The sequence below is a fragment of the Penicilliopsis zonata genome, assembly GCF_001890105.1.
Source record: "Penicilliopsis zonata CBS 506.65 unplaced genomic scaffold ASPZOscaffold_4, whole genome shotgun sequence".
Classification (NCBI taxonomy): domain Eukaryota; kingdom Fungi; phylum Ascomycota; class Eurotiomycetes; order Eurotiales; family Aspergillaceae; genus Penicilliopsis; species Penicilliopsis zonata.
The window spans coordinates 638,584-656,712 of record NW_019208914.1 but is presented as its reverse complement, the minus strand read 5'-3'; the positions used below and the strand labels follow the sequence as shown (position 1 = coordinate 656,712).

Sequence of the window (18,129 nt, the reverse complement as noted above, 5' to 3'; positions counted from 1 at the left end):
AATTAAAAGAGTTCCTTTATTTAATATTAATATTTACTTAATACTCTGCTCTGCCTCTTAATCAAATCTCCCTTCTTAGAGATAAGATTTGTTATGTTTGCATCCATGTGGAGAGCTGTAGCTGCTAGTTAGCTGGTTATCGGGGCCTTTCAAACCTCCGCGAGAATCTCCCCAATCAACAACACAAGCGACGATGACACTCGAAAGCGATGCGATAGCAGGCGCGACGATCGAACTCCTCGAGGCGCGGCTTCGTCGCCTCAACTACCTCCTCACTGGAGACACCAGCTGGACTGGTGTCCCCGCCGCGCCCCCGAAACCCGACACGCTTGACGAGACGGCATCGCGGCGACTGGCTCGTCTGGAGAGGGAGCTGGAGAGGCTTAGCAAGAGCATCCCGGCTGTTCGAGAAGTTATTCAGCTCCGTGAGTAGTATTCTTTCCAAGCGTATATCGATATAATTATGGGGAAGATGACCTTTCGTTGCTAATAAGCCTGCAAGACGACCGTTTCCCCGAGCTGTTCAGCTCGACGCCATCGCAGAACCCTCCCGAAGGTCTCACGACCCAGAACCTCGCGTCTATTGTCCTATCTTACGCGACTGCATTTCCAGAGACCTCGTCCCGGCTCAGCTCGTTGACGGACCTCCCCATTCCGGACGCGCAGATCTCCGCGTCCCTGATCGAACTCCAGCCGAAACTGAACAAGCTCACCCAGGTGCAACAGGAGCAGGCGAAGGAGGTATCTGCGCTACGGATCCGGACGGCTAAACTGCTACAGCGATGGTATGAGATTGGATTGGTGGGTGGGGGGGAGTGTTGGGCGGAGTGGGAGGGCCGGTTGGAGGATGTTGAGAGGGAAGTTCGACGAGAAGAGGTCATCCGCGAACGTCGGGCAAAAGAATTATAATGTGACTGTTACTTTCTTGTCTAACGAGCTATGGTTGTGTACAGTGTCTGATTTTGAATGTATTCTAGAGCGTGATTAGAGCCAGCGGAGCTGCTCTGTTTTGGTTTGCTCCTGTGTCCGCACTTCTCTTCCTACCTTATAGACCGAGATGTTTTGATCCAGAGATGTCCGAGTGTCGTCTGCAGATATAGGACGATAGGCCAGTAGGGAACCATCATGTTACCTTATGCATCTTGTGGCACACATCGCGCGATGTAGCTGGATCTTGCTTGGTACGGAGTATGGCAAGCGAACGATGCAGACACCCGAGAATAAAAGAAACGAGGGAGACCTCCCACAAGTGCCTCATATGTCACGACGAATAGGGTCACTGGCTCGAGTCGGACGAGAGTAATCTCCCCGTGTAGGACAAGCCAGCAGCAAACCAGGCCGAGCCGTACTCCGTATCTGCTGCAGCTGGTTGCCGGCGGGGCCGGCCCTGGCTGATGGCTTTTTTCCTCTTGTTTTGTTTTCTCTCATCCCACAAGACCCTTTTGATCTGGTTATTGACTCCTGAAGTCTGATTTGCGTTTTATGTTTTAGAATTTTTTTTTTTAGATTTGACTACACCGTAGTGACCGTACTCTGAAACTCAGATCCCGATAACATTTTTATAGGGCTGGACCCCGGCCGTTTCTCATCGGGTCGTTTCACTTGTCAAGTCATTGTCGTCGTCAGCATGGTGTGAGAAGCGGGCCTTACAGAGTATGCGAATTTAATGAAAGAGGGGCGATCGTCGTCAGTCCAGCCACAGCGACGGGCATTGTCCCCGTAGACACGAAATCGGATCTAGGTAATTTCCCAGCGCCATAATTCGATATTTCCAGAAGTTTTGAGACTTGACAAGCCGGGTACAAACCAACCAACCACCCTTCAATAGTTCCAGGAATAAGGGATTCCAGACGCCCTGTCCGTGGGACCCAGTTTGGGTTGGCTGCATGTCACTCACTGCCAGCACAGCCTCCCTGGCAAAGAGTGGGTTTTGCGAGGAAGTCTGGACCACTCAGTCCCATGGCGAAAAGGTGTCTGTGTGTTCCGGGGCGAGAAACCCGGCCAAGAGCAACTAGACGACGGTTGGATGACTGTTGGTTAGTTAGTTCCTTAACTAGCTCATAGTTAGGTACTAAATTTGATATGATTTTGTATGGAGAGAGTTTTATTACCAGTATTTTATTTTTATTGCCTGCGTGGCCCACTCCTCTGAGCGGTTCAGGTACCATCGACTCCGTGAAACCAACGTACGTAGCGGAGCACACACGTACGGAGGAGTACCTTAACTAACTACAAGGAGGAGAAGTACCACCTCCGACCCTGTCCTCGTTCCCTCCTCCACCTTAATCTCTCCTTTTCGCTGCCTTCTTCAGCACATCTTTCCTCCACACACGCCCGTTCTGTGCGATCGGTTTTCTGCGTGGACAGTCACTCGTTTGACCATCTTCTTCTCTTCTTTCATTTTTGCCCCCTCCCCCCCTCCGTTGGGTTCGCTCCCTTCCCTCGCTCTTTTGTTGTCCGCCGTCTCCATCCATCCCTCAGCCTGGTGCTGATTCGCGTCACTGCAAGGGGCAATTGTTTTCTCTCCCCCACGTCATCCCAACCTCCGAGTACAGTCGCTTCCTTGGTCTCTCGTTCGTTGGAGACTTATTTGCGGTTGTTTTCCGATTCCCTGTCGGGTCAAAACACTCGTCCTGCTGCTGCTCGATCCTATTGTTCCCAAGGTACGACGTCAATCACCACCACACCTTTTGTCTCTCGGCCAGATATCCCATGATGGTATCCCGAGAGATTCTCGTCAAGTTCCGACTGACCAGGAATCCAGTGCTGCAATCGTGACACGCGCCCCTACCAAGCTCCTGCGGAAACAAAATCTAAACGCTACATACGAGAGACGTTTTGAAGACTACACACCTAGCCCATTCTTCTTCCCTATCTGATAACCAGACACGCAATCAGTCGACCACTGCAAGATCCGCCTTGATGGTGACTTATTCTACCACATCTTCTCCATCTTTTCGCAAACCAGATCCATTTGCAGGACCTCCGCGCAAGATGACCAAGTTCAGGGCTAGTAACATCCTGGGCGACCCCTTCGCGCTCGCCACCATCTCAATTTCTATCGTACGTACCATCGATACGCCTCGCATAGGTGCTCTTGTGTGCTTGTGCTGACTGGAGTGTCTCTCTGTCGGATTTAGCTGGCGTGGTTGATCGCTCTCGTCGCCTCGATTATCGCAGACATCCAAAGTGACTATGCCAACTATGCTTGGTGGGCTATCGCCTACATGTTCTGTTGCATCATCGGCGTCATCATCGTTGTTGGTTCCGACACAGGGGTTGTTTACGGTGTCGCGGTATGCTTCCTTCGGATATTAAACCTCTTGCTGTGTTCCTAATTGCGACTAGGTCGTTGGTTATCTGGCTGCGGGGCTCGTATTCACTACTCTCGCTGTCAACACGGATGTCTATCAACCCCAGCCCGCTAAGCAAGCTGCTGGCGCCGGCTTCATTCTCCTGTCCATGGTGATTGTGAGTCAAGCCCTACCTGCTCTCTTTTGGGGGAATCTCAAAATACAGATGGGTTAACTAATACCCCTGGCATAGATCGTCTGGATTTTCTATTTCGGATCCACGCCTCAAGCTACTCACCGTGGTTTTATCGACTCGTTTGCCCTCCACAAAGAGCATGCTGTCGGCTCCTACCGCAACAGCCGGCCCATGTCGAGTGCTTTTGGTGCCCGCCCGGAGACCGTCGCGGCAGCCACTCCCACCCCTCAAATGTACACCTCTGCACAGCTCAGCGGCTTTGAGACCTCGACCCCTGTGTCCGGCTTCCCAGGCGGTGCTCCCGGCGCCGAGCACCGGAACTCGTCGCAGCCTCGCTTTGGGACCGGTCAATCGCCAAACCCCAACGCAGAGAACCCGGGTGAGGTGCCACAGCCAACGGAATACCCTTACCGAGCAAAGGCTATCTACTCGTATGAAGCTAACCCTGAAGACGCCAATGAAATCAGCTTCAACAAGCACGAGGTTCTCGAGGTGTCAGATGTCAGTGGAAGGTGGTGGCAGGCAAGGAAAGCAACTGGGGAAACCGGGATTGCTCCATCGAATTATCTGATCCTCCTGTGATTCGGTGTCAGCCTATCCTGAATGTTTCCTCGGTTGTATTATTTTTTCGCTTTTTTCTTGCCCGTCTTATCTTCCCACGGTTCTTTGTTCATTTGATACCCTTCGAGCAAAATGTCTCTCGGTGTGTTTCTGGTACCAAAATCATGTTATGTCCTGATGGCCTGTGTTATTTTTTTCTTTTCAGATTGATATTGGTGACTTTCCCCCCCCCTCTTTTAGTGCATCTTTTCAGCTCTATATGTCATCTTCTACACATTTGATGGTTTCTCGCGGGCATGTTGTTGCCCTTACTTATGGTTTAGTCTCTTATTCAACGGAGCGAATTTCTATGGACTGGATCAAGTGATGATTCGGTACTCCCACCCTCTCTCCCTCTCTCTTGTACATGTCTCTTGTCTGTTTTTTCTGCTTTCACAGTCTGTAATGCGGGACAGCCATGACACATCTGATGTCTACTACAATCTTTCATAATGCTGTAAACGTACATTGTGTGGATATAGTGAATCCAAGTTCTTCCAGACATGACTCACAGCGTGCCTAGTATCGAGTAATTATCTCTGGTCATCATACTGCGTTATCCAAGGCTTTCCTTTCCCAAGACCAATCGAGGGTTCTTTCGCCGCGTTCGTCTACAAAAACATTAATAAGACTACATCAGTTATCTATTTTCTGTGGCCGGATGACTTAGTTGCCACCTAAGATCCTTCAGGGAGTCGGAAAATGTTCTACTATATACTGGTAGGATCGGGGAGAGGTTATCTACAAAGGAGCTCGTCTTAGCTTCACCATGAGACAGGACTACTAGAGTCCAACACCACGATGAGGTACGAGCTCGTCGTTGGAGGCCTGGCCGAGACCAGGCACCTGCATTGCGGCAGGATTTCAAGAAGGCACGGTATTCCAGCGCCAGCCGCAGTGGGCAAGATTTGACACAAGACTAAGAACCAGGTACCTGGAACTATGCATCTTTCGGCGAGTGCATAGAGTCCATATTTATCAAAGGGAGAGTTTCACAGCTCTCAGAGGACTTAAGACTCCTCTTTTTTTTTGACATCGGGGCTCGCCGATGTTTGCGGAGGGCTTCAAGGCCCCGTCGGCAGAGCGTCTGGAAGGGCGTCTGCTTTCAGGGGACGACTCAGAAGGATCCGAGCAAATAACTCCACCGGTGCAGTTGACCTTTTCTCAAAGCTATAAAGCTTTGATTGTCTGATCACAAGCTGTGTTCTGTCCAGTAAGCATAGAAGAGCCGTCCATGCTGAGGGCCCACATAAGAGAGCATCAAGATAGGAAAGTGTTTCTTCTGCCGAAAAGCCAACTGAAACCTACCGATCATGGAAGGCTCACCAAAGAAAGCTTCCTGGTCTTCCTCGTCTTCTAAAATTGGTTGGGGGACACGACTTCGCATGGCTAGAAGCACTGCAGCTAGCTCTCTATGTAGTATAAAGTCCTTTTTACTATTAGGGTTTTGGAAGACCTGCACTGTAACTTGGGCAAAGATATACTGACTATCTTGCCTTTTGGACTCTAAGGCTGAAATGGTGCTCTAGAAGTTGAATGGGCTCTGTTTAAGCACATCTAGCCTTGATCTCAGGAAAAAGGGGTTAGGATAGCTTATATTATACTATTAGTATACACCAATTTTGAAGGGGCCTTGGATAGAGTACTAACCTGATTTCTCATAACTTCAGAGTTTCTAGGAGCGACATAATACTAGCATTTAGGAGCTTGACTTGGCCTTTTGAAGCGAGTTGCTACATTATTCACATAGTTGCAGAAAGTCTCTGTGTGATCAAGTCTCGTCTTTAATTTTGAAGGAGTAGACGTATCCGCGTGATAGTCGACATAAAACCCCTTATTAAGACTCTGGGCGTCGATAGGGTGGCGGTTGAGCTCCTCTAGAGATAGAGGTACCTAGGAAGAGAAAGGGTGGATTTTGACTTAGGTAAGCAGCCTGGGAGTTTAGGCGCTCAAAGTCATATTGGGCATCATGGCGGATGTTGAATGCTCTTAGATTGCCCAAATGTCCACTCTGATCCTTGAATTGATGGCTTTCTTACGAAAGAAGGTTCGTGCACAGGAAGTTCACTCGGTCGCGTACTCGACTGTGGCCGGACATTTCCAAAGGCTCTTGAGTAATGAGAGATTCAAGGGAATAGCTGGAGAGGAGGACGATAGAAAATGTGATTATTAGCATGACGGCTTACGGGCCTGAGGCAACTTTTCGCGCCTGCGTTTCTTCTACGAGTATTTAGGCATTTACACAAGCTCAAGTCTATTTAATGGAATGTCAACAATATCATACACATATGGGAATAGTACCTTAGGACTTCCTGAATCAGGATATACATAATAATCTCCTAGAAAATAGATGTCGAAGCGCGGTCCCTCGAGGGCGATGAGGGAGTAAACCGCCCAGAGAGCGATGACAAGTGAAATCCTGTTCGCACCTCATCGTAGTGTTGGAGTCTAGTAGCCATGTCTCATGGTGAAGCTAAGATGAGCTCTATCTTTATAAGTAGTCCTTGTTCCTTTTAATAGAGCTTAATATTCTGGAAACTTATCTTGATATTATTGTCCTGTTTGCAAGCAAACTAGATAATCGCACATAGTATCTCGAGTCAGTAGTAATACTTCCTATTAAAAACCCAAGGTTCGGTGGAATAAGTGATGATTAGAAATTGTGTGACGTTCGGAGAATTGTCGATCTGATAGAAAGAAGCCCACGTGCCTTGGCTTTTGGACGTTGGGCAAAATTTCCCACAGTGCGAACTCCAGAGTGCTAGATTCAGCACCTAAGCCAAAGGTACGATACTCGATATCTTTAGCCTCATCACTCATCAAATTAATAATGGAAATCCTCTTCTCGACCTTCTCCCCCGACTTGCCTCTTTCAGGGCCCATTTCTCTTCTGGTTTGCCCAGCTAGGAATAGCTGCTCCTCTTTGGTTCTTCCAATGATGGCCTCCACGCCTCCACGGTGGAACCACTTGGCGATTCCGACCAGTCTAGTCCACAGATTGACGCTGTTCGTCAGAGCTCTACTACTACCAACTTGCACCGCCGATGATTTCGTCTCTCGTGGCTTGAGTCCGTTGGAAGGTAGAGAGAGGTACGGAGTAACTTAGCGCCTAAAATGTGCTTAATATTTTAGACAGGAAAAAAAACCCCTTCATCGTCTTCCTTTTCTTCTTTTACTACCATCTCTAATATCTCTTCTATCCAGGTAGTCAACTAGGGAGTACCCGGTAAATCTACACTCTACTTACCCCAGATACCACTCCTCCGCTCTCGTGCGTCATGGGACAAGGTTCGGGTGTTACACCTGCGTCAAACGTGCTCGGCACCATTGGCACGGTCCTGTGGTGTCTGCAGCTGGTGCCGCAGATCTGGCACAACTGGAAGCGCAAGAAGACGGATGGCTTGCCTGCTTTGATGATGTTTCTATGGGCACTCTGTACGACCTGCTTCAAGTCTACTGTTTTTATCTTCCTCTGTTTCGGCTGAGCCGGCTGACTTTCCAAGGTGCCGTTCCCATGGGGGCATATCTTATCTTGCAGGTACGTTTTCTCAATCAAATGGCTTCTTCTAACTATAAAAGTCCTTTGCTAACCTTCTCTTCTCTGTCTCTCTAGGAAGTGAACATTCCCCTACAGATCCAGCCGCAGATTTTCAGCACCCTTGCTCTGATAGGCTGGGGCCAGGTTTTATATTACAACCAGTATGTCAGGAACCTCAGGAGCAGAAAGAATAACATGATAACCAGTGAATCATAGTAATTATACTGCCATGAAAGCCACTTTATGTGCCGTGGGTACGGGGTTGTTGTTTGGCGGGGCTGAGGCCCTCCTGATCCTGACGTTGAGGGTATGAGAAGAGCCAGATCCTCTATACTTAGTACTTCGACAAAATTTCAGCTGACCACGTACTAGATACCGTACAACAAGGGCATCAGATGGCCTGACACGGTGGTCGGAGTGTTTGCTGCCATCTTCCTCGGCGCAGGACTGCTACCGCCGTATTTTGAAATGTGGAAGCGAAGTGGCCGTGTCGTCGGGATCAGTGAGTCAACCTTGAGTTATCTCTGTGTGTCTGGTTTAAGTCTTCTTTCCTTTCTTTAACATTTCTTCAGACTGGGTATTCTTGTCGATTGATACCTCTGGCGGGCTGTTCTCGCTGTTTGCGCTCGGTATGAGACTGCTTTTGTAGACCTGTCCGTCTTGGATATGGTTTCTAACTCTGTATAGCGGCCCAAGGTAGCTTTGATATCTTGGGAGGAATTATGTATATTGTTGTGTAAGCGACCTACTCTCTGACATGATTATCTTGTATTACCACTAATACATTCTGTCTCAGGATCGTCCTCGAAGCAGGCATCTACATCAGTCACATCGTCTGGCGAATCCGCTACCGAGAAGTCCGGAAAGAAGCAAAAGCCACTGGGAAATCGATCGACGAGGTGCTCGGGCTGGAGACGAGTGACACCGACGTCACTGGAGAGATTGACAAGGGGGTGGTCGCCACTTCTCGACCAGACGATCTTGAGAGTCAGACATAATAGTACTCGTTTTTTGTCTGGTCATACGGAAACCCACGAGTTACGGCTGCATTGCATATTGGGATTCCATGTCGAAAAAATCATAGTAGATAGACATTGCATTGTACATAGACAGGTAAATACTACAGAGTAGTTATTACCAACCATTAGTTAGTAGTTACAACTAATAGTCAGCCTCAGTCGCTAGTTAATTTGGCCATAACTACGTACCTTTACCTTTAGTTAGTTAGCGAATTACTAGTTACTAGTTGACACTAGCATGAATATTATGTTTCGCCTCTGCAGCTCTGTCAGTTGCCAGCTGTCATTCGTAACTTGCGCCGAATATTTCAATCTCATTGGAGAGCAACTACTCCGTAATTATTACTCCGTAGCTATCTGCTTGATTAGTTATTAGTGAATAGTAGTCATCCTGCTTATTACTTCATTTATCTGGTCTCCTCCATACAACTACTCCGTAAGGCGACATTAGCACCACGTACCTAGACCAATAAGTCAGGCTGTGGAAGCTCTGACCCCGTCCAGTCCCCCGATCTGGTGTCAAAAACGGGCGCCGGCGTGGATCGTGCGCGTTGCTCTTTGTTAGTGATGTGTAAGATGGGGAGATCTCTCGTTTTAACTTAATAGCCAGTGGTCGGTCTGGTCCTTGCCATCTGACTTTTATTTCCTCCCCCTCTCATCTCTCTCTTTCATTTCATTTTATTGTATTTCATTTCATTTTTGAATCCCCCCTACCATTTCGCTCGAGCCATTCTCGCCAGTGACGACAGCCTCCCCGGCTACGCCGACCGGCGGGGTCTTCATTCCCAGTCGAACTGGGCGAGAAGAGCTCAGACCTGGTTCTGAGCATATTCTCGACGCTTTCATCGTGGACTGGGTTATCGGATCCGAGGAGAGACACCTGCGTCGAGCTGAGCTGGCCTGGCATCTGCGTGTTGGGCGTCTTGGGGACAATTGGGCGGTGAAGCTATTACCTTGAAGTTGCTTGTTTTTTTCTCACCCTTCAAGCTGCTGCATGGATCGGATAATGAGGAGGTGAGATTTTGCTTTCTAAAAAAAAAAAAGACAATCTACGGAGGGTCCCTATTATTCCTCACTATGATGAGCGACCATCGGTGGTCGCGGCTGATGAAGCCGTTCCGGCGATCGTCGTCGAGCTCCGCCGTGCCAGCAACTTCTAAGGCGGACCCGCGTGTCCTCGTCGACGACCTCAACTCCTCCGCACTGCCTGCCCGCGGCCTCACTCCGCCGTTGGTCTCCCGTGAACCTCGAGACGTCAAGTCGCGTGCCTTTAGCATCGTCTCCTCGCTCTTTGGCGATCGTTCGAGCTCGCCAGACGAGATCGCCGGCCCCGCCACCGGATCCACCGATCAGGGGGACGTTTTCGATTGCCTTGCTGCAAAAGACGGGGGACCGCTCCATCAACAGCAGCCACAGAAGCAGCAGGGACTTGAAGAGGAGGAGGAGGAGGGAAAAAAGGAGGCAGAAACAACCGCTGTTGGCGAGCCGATCGCCACTCAACGTGCCAATCCGCCGTTTGTACCGCCCGCCGATTCGCGTCCGCCGCCCACGCCGCCCACAGAACCTCCATCGCCGCTGTCGTCGCCGCCTTCTTCCTCCGTCCCGAATAATCAGGCATCCTCTGTCTCTGCCTCTGCCTCCGCCTCCGGCAGGCCCGAGCCTCCCTTGACCCCTTTCCTTGACCCCGTGTCGGAGGACCCGCAGGCTGAAAACGCGCAGCCCTATCCGCCGTCCACCTTTACGCCGTTTAGCGTATCCAAACGCCCGAGTCTCGCGGCCCGACGTCAGTCGCTTTTGCCGGCGTCCCAGCAACATTTGATCAACAGTCTGTTGGAGTCGACCCCGCTGTACTTCAACGGCGATCAGGACGGGGATTTTCCAGGAGCCGCCGCCGCAGAGATGACCTACCGCAAGGTCTGGGTCAAACGGCCCGGTGGGTCCGCGACGCTGGTGTCTACGGCGGCAGACAGCCTCGTGGACGAGCTGAGGGACATGGTGGTGCACAAGTACGCCAATTCGATCGGCAAGACCTTTGATGCGCCCGACGTGTGCATCCGTATCCTGCCTCGGGAGGGGTCGAACCGCCAGTCGACCCCGGAACGCTCCCTGAGCCCCGAAGAGCCGCTACTTGCTGTCCTGGATGCCTACTACCCCGGCGGACAATCCATCGAGGAGGCCCTGGTGATCGATGTCCCGCAACGGCGGACCCCCAAGCCGTCACCCCGTCACAATGTATACTACCACCATTCCGAACCGGGCGAGCACGGCGACTATTTCCCTCTCATGCCCGTCAACCCGAAACTCTCGACCCCGAATGCACACGGACCCAACTCTCTTCCAACCGTCAGTGGCGCCAATGCACACACTGCGCCGTCCATCTCGATCTTGACCACCGGGAAACCACCGCCTATCCCGTCGCCAGGCCGGGGAGCACGTCATCCACGCCGCCCACAGCTGGTTCGACATACGACCAATTCTCCCACCATGCTGGGGCCGGCTCCTGAAGTCCCTAACGGTTTGTGCCCTTCTCTTTTTTATTCTCCGATTCAATGTTAACTTGTTTTCTGCAGATGCGACTATCACGGCTGCTAGCGGACAGCCTGCACCACCGCCGGTGGCCTCGGTGCCTACGCCACCCGCGCCTCCGCCTGAATCGCCGCAGAACAAGGCTCTAACCCCGCCAACGCGGGGCGCCTCGCCGCGGCCCGGCCGCAAAAACAAGAAGGCCAGCACGCAGGCAGCTTCGTCGGCAGCCGCAGCCTTTGGCGGCCTGATCGAAGGCACTGTGCCCCCGATCAACGTGCTGATCGTGGAGGACAATATCATCAACCAGAAGCTGCTGGAGGCGTTTATGAAACGGCTCAGCGTGCGCTGGAAATGCGCGGCCAACGGCGAGGAGGCGGTGCGCAAATGGCGCCAGGGCGGGTTCCACCTTGTACTCATGGACATCCAGCTCCCCGTCATGAACGGACTCGAGGCAACCAAGGAGATCCGCCGGCTAGAACGCTTGAACGGAATCGGTGTCTTTCCCAAGACCGCTTCGGGGCGGTCGAGTGCGGCGAGCACCAATGCCACCTCACCGGACGAGAGGACCCTGAAGGAGGAGGACACGCTCGGCGATCTGTCCCTGTTCAAGAGTCCCGTCATCATCGTTGCATTGACGGCCAGCAGTTTGCAGAGTGATCGACATGAAGCTCTAGCGGCTGGCTGCAATGATTTCCTCACAAAGGTATTCTCTTTTTTTCCCCCTTTTGATCGCACCCATCTAATAGCTTTAGCCCGTCGGTTTCCCCTGGCTGGAACAAAAGGTCACCGAATGGGGCTGCATGCAGGCCCTGATCGACTTCGAGGGCTGGCGCAAATGGCGCGGCTTCGTCGACTCGCCTCTACCCTCCCCGCCATTTGTCGATAGCCAAAGCAGCCCGCTGCATCGCGGTCACAACGACCACGCGCACGGGGGTACCGGGCACACAAACCACCACCACCACTACCGCCACCACCACAAGAAAAGCTCTTCCGGATCGCCTGCTTCGTCGCGCAGCGCGGTCGTCATCACCCGCTCGGACCGCCACACGAGCCGTAGCAGGGGGGGTAGTAACCCGAATGCACACGAAGGGGATGCTGCTGCTGCCGCCGCTGCTTCAGCTGCTGTTGTGACGGCACCGAAGGATACTCCATAGCTAGGTTGTTCTTCTTTTCATCCCCGGTCCGGTGTTATTATAACTCTCATTCTGGCCTGTTCTCTTTGTCTTTTCCTTTCCTTTTTTTCCTTGTCTTGTTCATTGGATACCCAAGCCTCGCTATCCTGTGTGTATCGAATCTCGGCCTCTTGCTTTTGTTGTTCTTTTTTCTCCTCTTATCAGAGCATCAGAACACGAGATGCAGATATCTATCTACTGTTACCCGGACGGACTTTTATTTTGTACATGATATTATAACTATTGTATATCCTAGTATATTATTTCAATTCAGGTATGAAAGGCGGTAGCAGTAGCATGGTTAATATGGTACATTTGATTTGGCTTTATTGCTATTATACAAACGCTAGTTTCAAAAAAACAGTTCCGAGGGTGCTAGTAATATCTAAACGATGACCTCGGTGGGAATCTTGACCTGCCCCTTCTTGCACTCCTGGGAAGGAACACCATAGCGACGGCCCGGGGCGTTGGGGCCACGACCGTCCCTGCCCGTCGTGGTGCGGCTGACCACGACATCCTGGATGCGGAACTGGAAGCGGGAAGTCTCGGGCTCGACGTGCTTGAGGGTGGCTTCCCTGCGGGCGACGGCTACCGCGCGGCGTTTCCCCTCCGAGGCGTCCTGGTCGGCAAGCCGCTCGTTGTACCGTTTCACCCGCTCGCGGTACTCGTTCGGGTGGTCCATGCGGTCCTTCTCCACCAGGATGAGCTGCGGGTGCGGGATGCGCATGTCTGCGGGCTGCAGGACCTGCTGCTCGTTGGCGCCCTTGCCGATGCGCTCGAAAGTCCGCGTGCGGCGGACCAGGTCGTCCACGGCCGCAAGGTGGTCTCGCGACTTTTCCGCTTCCTTGTGCACCAGCGCGGGGGCACCAGAGAACACGCGGCCGGCGTCGACACGGGTAAAGGGTCGCGACTCCGGGACCGGGTAGAAGATCTGCGGCTCCGTCAGCCGGTGGATGGGCAGGTCGTTGGTCGACTCGTGGCTGGGTTGGTTGCCGTCCGTCGCTAAGGGGGTCGTCGGCACCATTTCGTGGATGGCGCGTGCGTAGGGGAGTGCAAGGTTTTTGCCCTATATTCTTAGTATAAACAAGAAAAATGCATATGAAAATATGGAAATAGGGAAATATAAAACTGCTGGCTCAGGATGGGAGTTTGTAACCATTCTAATGTCTTCAAGACTAATCGATAATTTTTCCATTCATCATTGCCAGGGAGGTAGGGGGGGGGGGGGGGGGGGGGGGGGGGGGATGAGAGAGAGAGAGAGAGAAAGAGGGGAGAAAATACCAATTGCTTCCATCGCTTCTCAAGCTCAACCAAGCGAATGACAGCACCCACTCGCCGCATGTCTACGCGCAGCTCGACACTGACCACACGGATGCTCTTCTTCTGCTCGACAACACGCTTGTAGATCTCCATGCGAAGCTCCTCGCTGAGGATGCTCTCGCTCACGAAATCCTGGTTGCCCGGGAACGGCTTCTTGTTCTCGACGCCGACATCGGGCGAGGAAGACTGCGAGGCGTCATTCCCCTTCTGCAGCCGGGTGACGTAGTTTGTTTCACCGGGGACGTGGTATTTGAACACGGAGCCCTCGTTGTTTAGCCAGTTGAACATGGTCTCGCGGTGTCGTGTTTGCGAGACCGATGTTGTGGAGAAGTCATATCGTGATAAGCATGAGGCAGAAGCAGATAAGGTAGAGGAAGAGGTGGAGGAGGAAGAGGAGAGAAAGGGGAGAAGGGAATTGGAAACACGGTGGCTTTGTATTCGTGGAGGCATGGTGGGAGGGATGCTTGTTGTCTAATGGAGAGTGGATTTGGGACAACAGAGAAGAAACTTTTGCCAATAGCGGTGTGTCACGTGAGTAATAATCACGTGGTATGCCGGGCAGCTTTTGGCATTTGCGCTAACGAACGAGGTAACTCCGTACTGTATACTACACGAGTAAAAACTACAGAGTAACAATTGAAAAGTAAAAATGCCTCATGTTATTGAATACAGTAGCAAAGAAAACAACATGAGCCACCAGAGCAAATAAAAAAAAGGGGGGCGGAAAGTGGAGGAGGAAACGAAGAAATAAAGAAGAAAGGAACACTATTCAGCAATTTCCCGGCTGTAACAAGAGATGGATGACGATCCAGCAAGCCAACAGACGACGCCTCTGTCCCTCTGGGAAAGAGAAAATGACCCAGAAACTGTATTGTTGTATCCGTGCAGCAGGAACGCCTCTTCCACATGATATTTGGAAATAATCTCTGCCTCGAATCATGGAAGGATATTGTAAGGAGAATTTGGAGAATAGAGAGCAAATAATAATGATTAGAGCAAGTGAAGAAACAGAATTACAGTCCAGTGGACCCCGGCGAATCGAAAAAAGAAGAAGAAGAAGAAGAAGAAGAAGAAGAAGAAAGGCAAATAGAGGGAGGGAAAGAACACATGAGAGAAGAAAGATATACGATGAAAGACAAACCAACACAAGGGGAAAAAGACCAACAAAGAGACGATCCACCCACACGGCACCCGGCTGATACAGGAATATGTCATACAGAAATGCACGTGGGAATGGAGAAATTGCAAAGGGGGAATCACTATCACTAAGCAAGGGACAAGAGGAAGACACGAAGCGAAAGACAAAGACAGGCAGTATAGCGAAGACATAAAACATGCATCGGAGTCAGGATTGAAGCAAAGGGCCAACTCGAACAAACCCGGCGAGGGAGGTGTAACAAATCTGAGATGATGAACGATGCGTTTACTCGGATCCTCATAAGCCTACCATAGGTAAAAGACGAAGAAAAAAATCAACGAAAACAGAACGAAACAAGCCACAACAACATGCAATGCAGTCCGCCCAACAGGGGGGGGAAGGGGGGAAGGGAAGAAAAAAAAAAAAAAACAAGGAACCACGCCCGCACTCCCATGCTTTGTAGAGCAAGCGTTTGAAGAAAAAAAAAAAAAAAAAAAAAATAAGGCGAACAGGGGAAGAGGAAAAAAAGATCAGGATACCGAATGATTACTCCCAGGAGGAGAGTAGTCCTCCAAATGCTGCTCTAGCTCATGAAAAATGATTCCCAGTGCGCCGGATATCCCAGTTCATCATGAAGAGTTGAAAAAAAAAAAAAAAGAAACAAAACAAAACAAAAAGAAGCCAGATACAGACACGCATATGCCGGGCATCTCAAGTCAGAGTTGTAGAGAGGCGTAAGAAGGGGTCGTCACAAAGTTCACCGTCCCATCATATAATCAGGATAAAATGAGTTGAAGCCGTTCATGTTGGGACCCGCCCCGTTGCTGGCCACACCACCCGCGAGCGGAGGGGAAGGCATCATCATGGCGTTGAGGTTGACGCCGTTGGTACGAATGCCCAGTCCAGAATTGGGATTAAAGGGAGCTCCCGGACTAGCCATGGGGGGCGGTGGTGCATGCGGATTGCCCGTCGCCGGATGCAGGGCGCCATTGCGGATGGGCAGAGGCATCGACAGACCTGGCGGAGCGGCCAGTCCCGGAGGGGGACCACTGACGCTCGAAAACATGTGGCTGGGCAGCGTGCCACCCATCGTGGTGCCTCCGCCTGGGATGGCACCCTGAGGCGCGAGTGCGTTGGAGGCGGACAGACTGCCCGGCTGTCCCGAACGGACACCAAGGGGATTCTTGGAGAAGCTGAGCCGAATGCCGGTCTTGACGCTGTTGGACAGTTTGTACCCGTACAGCTCATTCAGAGCCTTGCTGGCCATGGCGACCTCGTCAAACTCGACAAAGCACATGGGACCGTTTTGCTTGTTCCGGAAACACAGCCGCTTGTATCCCCGTTGCTTGGAGAAGAGGGCTTTGAGCTCCTCCTCCGAGGTATCGGGAGGCAGGTTACCGACGTACAGGGTATTGCATGGCGGGTTGAGATCGTTGGGGTTGGCGGCGGGGAGGCTGTGTCGCGGGGTATGCTGGCTACCGTAGTGATAGCCATGCGCGCCGTTGATCTGATTACCAGCAGCACTACCGCCAGGGCCACCGGCACCACCTGGGCCGGCGCCATTCATCGCGGGCGAAAAGGCCGACGAGGGACCGGGGCCCACGCCCATGCGGGCGGAGGGACCTGCTCCGCCACCCGGGCCGCCGGGGGCGTAGTTAGGCAAAGGCGGCGATGACAGTGCGTTGGAGGTTGTGAGCGAGAGGTTGGCGAAGCGGCTGGTGGGGATCTGAGGGTTGGTGGAGCGGCGTGGGATGGTGACGGAGGAGACGGCACCATGGCCACTTTCGGCGTAACCCACGGGATCCTTGAGCAACTCGCCGGTGTCCTCATCGGGGTCTTGGTCGATCATGGACTTGCCGGTGACGCGAGGCCGGTCGCTGACGCCGATGCCCACGCCGACGCCGACGCCGACGCCGACGCCGTTGCCGATTGGCGATTGCGGGGAGAAGAGGCTGTGCAGTCGAGCGCCCGCCTCGGGGCCGGGCCCCGAGAGCGCGTCTGGGTGGGAGGGAGCGGCGCCGGCCGTCAGACGTTCGAGGGTCTGAAAGGTACCGTTGAAGCGGGAGGACTGTCGGGAGAGGGGACCGTTGGCAGACGAAACGCTGGCAAAGAGGCCACGGGTCGCGGCGGCGGTCACGGATGCCGGATTCGAAGAAGAAGTGGTGGTGGTGGCTGTCGCATTGGCGGTGTGATCGATGGTGTTACGGCGGCCGCCGACCGGGGAGTTCCAGAGCTCGACGATCATGGTCGCATCGTTCTTGGAGTTGGGTTTGCCATCGAGGAGAGCGCGCGCCTCCTCGGCGGCGGCCAGCGTGTTGAAGCGCGCGATGGCACAGAGGAAACCGTTGTCCTCGGGCAGGTCGGTGGCGATGAAGTCGGCGTCGACAAAGTCCTTGGCGAAGAGGAGCATGCTGCGGAGCGCTTCGCGACTGGTATTCCGGGGCAACTTGCGCATCAGGATGGCGCCACCGGGGGCGGCGCGGCCAAAGCCGTCTAGGCTGCGGTCCGAATCGCCGAGACGCATATCCAACGTAATAGGGGAGAAGGGGTAGGAGAGGGTGGAGGCGCTACCGAGCGAGGCGGAGATGTGCGAAGAGCCGGGGCTGTACACGTCGGCCGACATATCATTCTGCGCCGAGCGCGGCGGGAACTGGGCGGCGGGAAGCGGCTGGTGGTGAGGCGGCGACGAGCCGGATGAGACGGACGCGGTGCGCTGGGCGGTATTGTAGGAACCAGGACTCGTACAACTCGACTGATTTGAACTGCCACTCATGCCTTGCGACAACGTCTCGCTTCGGAGACGGTCGATGAGATTATTTGATTTTCACCTTCTTTCTTTCTTTTTTTTTTTTTTTCGCCTTCTCTCGTGCAAGTTGGAACGTGCCGAGTCAAAGTCGCGTCGCCAACTGAACGAACGATACAGAAAATTAAGGGGGGGAACAAAAGGATGCGAACGAAATCGCAAACAGTCGAATATTCGTACGGTATCGAAGAGTCTTTCTCGAGCAGGTCACGCCAAACACATTATCTCTCTTGTGTCTTGTTCTGTTCGTCGCAAAGAGGCGGTGCTGCAGTAACGCGCGACACCAATGCGCCACCCGGGAACGGTTGACGGTCGCGCGACGGGGAGTGATTCGGAGGCCAAGGCAGCGAAGAAACCGAAAGAGAGAGAGAATAAAAAAAAAACTTCCCCCAGGCGAGTGAGTGCCCGAACAGCGATGAAAAAGAAACTCAGATGCGAGAAGATACGAGACGATGCGAAACGGATGCAAGTTCGAAGCGGGTTTAGTGTGTAGGGCAGGGTATGACGATAAGAGAGAAGGAGGG

General features: G+C 52.5%; 8 protein-coding genes across 8 annotated transcripts; 5 read left to right on the top strand and 3 right to left on the bottom strand.

The window, feature by feature from the left end:
- Positions 1-193: 193 nt before the first annotated feature.
- On the top strand, positions 194-909 carry ASPZODRAFT_150565 (hypothetical protein; the record flags this gene model as incomplete). Its single annotated transcript, XM_022725637.1, has 2 exons — positions 194-425; positions 503-909. The coding sequence occupies 2 exons, from the start codon at positions 194-196 to the stop codon at positions 907-909; spliced, it is 639 nt and encodes a 212-aa protein (XP_022582823.1).
- Positions 910-2,994: 2,085 nt separating this feature from the next.
- Positions 2,995-4,071, top strand: ASPZODRAFT_62530 (hypothetical protein; the record flags this gene model as incomplete). The annotated part of the gene is made up of 4 exons (XM_022729083.1): positions 2,995-3,063; positions 3,141-3,296; positions 3,349-3,471; positions 3,547-4,071. 4 exons carry the CDS (start codon positions 2,995-2,997, stop codon positions 4,069-4,071), a joined length of 873 nt encoding a protein of 290 aa, XP_022582822.1.
- An 842-nt stretch (positions 4,072-4,913) lies between these two features.
- ASPZODRAFT_130289 (hypothetical protein) lies at positions 4,914-5,937 on the bottom strand. The gene is made up of 3 exons (XM_022722472.1): positions 5,740-5,937; positions 5,578-5,681; positions 4,914-5,518 (listed from the first exon to the last, which is right to left on the bottom strand). Exon 3 carries the CDS (start codon positions 5,474-5,476, stop codon positions 5,282-5,284), a length of 195 nt encoding a protein of 64 aa, XP_022582821.1. The 5' UTR covers positions 5,477-5,518; positions 5,578-5,681; positions 5,740-5,937; the 3' UTR covers positions 4,914-5,281.
- A 1,224-nt stretch (positions 5,938-7,161) lies between these two features.
- On the top strand, positions 7,162-8,674 carry ASPZODRAFT_23961 (hypothetical protein). Its single transcript, XM_022727952.1, has 8 exons — positions 7,162-7,524; positions 7,593-7,627; positions 7,703-7,788; positions 7,844-7,934; positions 8,000-8,129; positions 8,200-8,256; positions 8,315-8,363; positions 8,424-8,674. Exons 1-8 carry the CDS (start codon positions 7,368-7,370, stop codon positions 8,623-8,625), a joined length of 807 nt encoding a protein of 268 aa, XP_022582820.1. The 5' UTR covers positions 7,162-7,367; the 3' UTR covers positions 8,626-8,674.
- A 1,721-nt stretch (positions 8,675-10,395) lies between these two features.
- Positions 10,396-12,020, top strand: ASPZODRAFT_30834 (hypothetical protein; the record flags this gene model as incomplete). The annotated part of the gene is made up of 3 exons (XM_022728206.1): positions 10,396-11,161; positions 11,217-11,875; positions 11,925-12,020. Coding segments are annotated over 3 exons (1,521 nt in total), but the record flags the coding sequence as incomplete, so codon positions are not given.
- Positions 12,021-12,239: 219 nt separating this feature from the next.
- ASPZODRAFT_130285 (hypothetical protein) lies at positions 12,240-14,131 on the bottom strand. Its single transcript, XM_022722471.1, has 2 exons — positions 13,626-14,131; positions 12,240-13,410 (listed from the first exon to the last, which is right to left on the bottom strand). Exons 1-2 carry the CDS (start codon positions 14,112-14,114, stop codon positions 12,730-12,732), a joined length of 1,170 nt encoding a protein of 389 aa, XP_022582818.1. The 5' UTR covers positions 14,115-14,131; the 3' UTR covers positions 12,240-12,729.
- Positions 14,132-14,397: 266 nt separating this feature from the next.
- On the top strand, positions 14,398-15,232 carry ASPZODRAFT_130284 (hypothetical protein). Its single transcript, XM_022722470.1, has one exon. It carries the CDS (start codon positions 14,603-14,605, stop codon positions 14,861-14,863), a length of 261 nt encoding a protein of 86 aa, XP_022582817.1. The 5' UTR covers positions 14,398-14,602; the 3' UTR covers positions 14,864-15,232.
- A 327-nt stretch (positions 15,233-15,559) lies between these two features.
- On the bottom strand, positions 15,560-17,575 carry ASPZODRAFT_14453 (hypothetical protein; the record flags this gene model as incomplete). Its single annotated transcript, XM_022725014.1, has 1 exon — positions 15,560-17,575. One exon carries the CDS (start codon positions 17,573-17,575, stop codon positions 15,560-15,562), a length of 2,016 nt encoding a protein of 671 aa, XP_022582816.1.
- Positions 17,576-18,129: the final 554 nt, after the last annotated feature.